At 33.6% G+C, this 2,500-nt stretch overlaps 1 protein-coding gene across 1 annotated transcript in view; it reads left to right on the top strand.

Moving 5' to 3' along the window:
• LOC137656994 (very long chain fatty acid elongase 7-like) overlaps positions 1-1,067 on the top strand; it is a 19,874-nt gene extending 18,807 nt beyond the window's left edge. Inside the window, exon 9 of the mRNA XM_068391342.1 lies at positions 648-1,067. Coding sequence (XP_068247443.1) covers positions 648-839 — 192 coding nt within the window. The 3' untranslated portion in view covers positions 840-1,067. The remainder of the gene's footprint in view (positions 1-647) is intronic.
• Positions 1,068-2,500: the final 1,433 nt, after the last annotated feature.

The following is a 2,500-nucleotide window of genomic DNA, read 5'->3' as shown; positions in this document are numbered from 1 at the left end:
CATAGAAAATAGAATATTTCACTCGCTTTATCATTAAAACAAATTTATAAAAAGAAAATCTTTCTATTACATTATCATCAAAACAATTTCATAAAAAGGAAAATAATTCAATTGCATTGTTAAAACAATTTCATAAAAAATAGAAAATTTTAACTACATTATTCTCAAAAACAATTTCACAAAAAATATTCGAATTACATTATTATCAAAACAATCAAATAAAAAACGAATATAATTCAATTGCATTATTATCAAAACAGTTTCATAAAAAGATATTTTAATAATTTTATTAAAAAAAATCATAAAAAGAAAATAGTTCAATTACATTATTATCCATACAATGAAAGAAAAAAGAAAATATTTTGATTACATTATCATGAAAATAATTTAATAAAATAGAAATATTTTATTTATCAAATATTTTATTTTATCAAAACAATTTCATTAAAAAGAAAATATTTTTATTATATTATGAAAACAATTTCATGAAAAAAATGTAATTACAATATTTTCAAAACGATTTCATAAAAAAATATATAATTACATTATTATCAAAACAATTTCATCGAAAAAATTAATTACATAATTAATAACCAAAATATTAAGAGAACTCCAAAAATTAATAATCCTCATCTTGACTAACTCAGACGAAGCCCAAGGAGAACGGTGTCATTCAGAGCTACAGCAACGGCATTAAGCCCAGCAGCGTCGTGCCAGCGGACATATCCAAGGGCGTCTCCCGCAGGAGGGGCGTCCCCAACGGCGTGGCGGACACCACCTTCAAAACCATCGAGTTGTGCGAGAAGATGGCTTTCAAAACTCAGCGGGGAGCGATCTAAGTGTCCTCCGACGGGTGTTCAGTTCCCTCCGACGGGGGTTGAGTGCCCTCCAGAGGGGGAGACTTCGAGAGATGTTCTTTGTGTATTATTTTTATCATTACGCATTATTGCTTCAAGAGTCATTTAGATTTTTATATAGTGTGTATGTGTGTGTGTGTGTGTGTGAGAGAGAGAGAGAGAGAGAGAGAGAGAGAGAGAGAGAGAGAGAGAGAGAGAGAGAGAGAGAGAGAGAGAAGGGGCGATATTATGTAGAATTAGGGGACACGAATTCGCACTACATTTTTCGTAGATGTGGTATGTAAATAAGTTACAATGAAACCAAACAAAGATGCTTGAAAATATTAAAGCGTAAATACACTATTTGGCAACTATGCAACCAATAGGATTACACTCATATTACATGACAACATAAACTAGATAAAACATTTTTTTAATAGTTCCTGAAAATTTTCTGTGGCCAACAGCATGCAATTGCTGTGATAGAAATTCTAACGTATCTATGATTTTGTATATTGTACAAAGATTCTTTATAGTACTTTTTTTTTAAATAAATACTTTACCTGTGTTAAGCAATTATATATTTTCTTGTACGATAGTTTACTATACCCATAGATCTTTTACAGGCGTACGGTAACCAAGAAAAAAAAATATACTTAGTTTTTTCTTGGCTGGAAGCAAGGGAATGTTTTAAGTCCATGTTAAGGATAATATATATATTCATATTTAGGCAAAAGGTAAACATATTTAGAGCTTTAGATTAGATATTTTTACTCCAAAGCAGAGGAAAATACGACAGAGTGAAACTTCTGATAAGTTTGCTTCAATGATTTCCTAATTTCCCGCCTCTTTTTCCCATATAGCCTTTCAAGTCACTGGTGTTTTCATCTTATTTTTCACTTCATCGTCAATATTTTGCTTCTTTTTCCATTTCTCTCATTTTACTTTGGTCAAACAGACCTCACTCTGGACCTCATTTTGTTAAGAAACTGTTAATATCTTTGTTTTTGTTTGTTTTACCACTACGATTATTTACCGTTGCCTGTGATCAAATAAACTCAAACGAATTTTGATTTTGTTTTTGTATCTTTCCCTGAAGCTTTGATAGAAAATCAGTCAGCTTTTGGAACTGAATAGTCCAGACTATTTTCTCTTCAGTTTGACTCCCAAGTTGTCCAATTAGGCTTCTTTACCCATGAGCAGTAGTCCCTAATATAGAGACAAAACAGTCAGTGAGTGGAACTACTTTCTCTGCAGTTCAACCACTGTAGTAGCCTCCTGGCTAGTACAGTAGTAATGTGGTTGCCTAGCATTCGCATGGCAGCAGATTGATCCCCGCCTGGATCTGTGAGTTTAAGCTGTATACTGGGGAGGCCACTGCTGTGGTTGGGCACCACAATGGGAGTTAGGCTTGCCCGGCTGACATTCCAGTGAGGAACTATTCTGTGGAAACTGGAATTGAAACAAGACACCTTTAACCTTTAACTAGGCTCCTCTGCCCATAAGTGGCAGTCTCTATAATAGAGACAAAATGACTCATAATGATAATGAAATATATGACTAGAGCCAGTACAAAGACACGGAAATGCACAGATGCTTTTTTATTTTCTGACTTAGTAAGGTTGCATCCTCTGAGTCGGCGATCCAGCAGGGTCTGAAAGGGG

The sequence above is a fragment of the Palaemon carinicauda genome, chromosome 18 (assembly GCF_036898095.1).
Source record: "Palaemon carinicauda isolate YSFRI2023 chromosome 18, ASM3689809v2, whole genome shotgun sequence".
Classification (NCBI taxonomy): Eukaryota; Metazoa; Arthropoda; class Malacostraca; order Decapoda; family Palaemonidae; genus Palaemon; species Palaemon carinicauda.
This window is presented reverse-complemented; position numbering and strand designations above follow the sequence as displayed.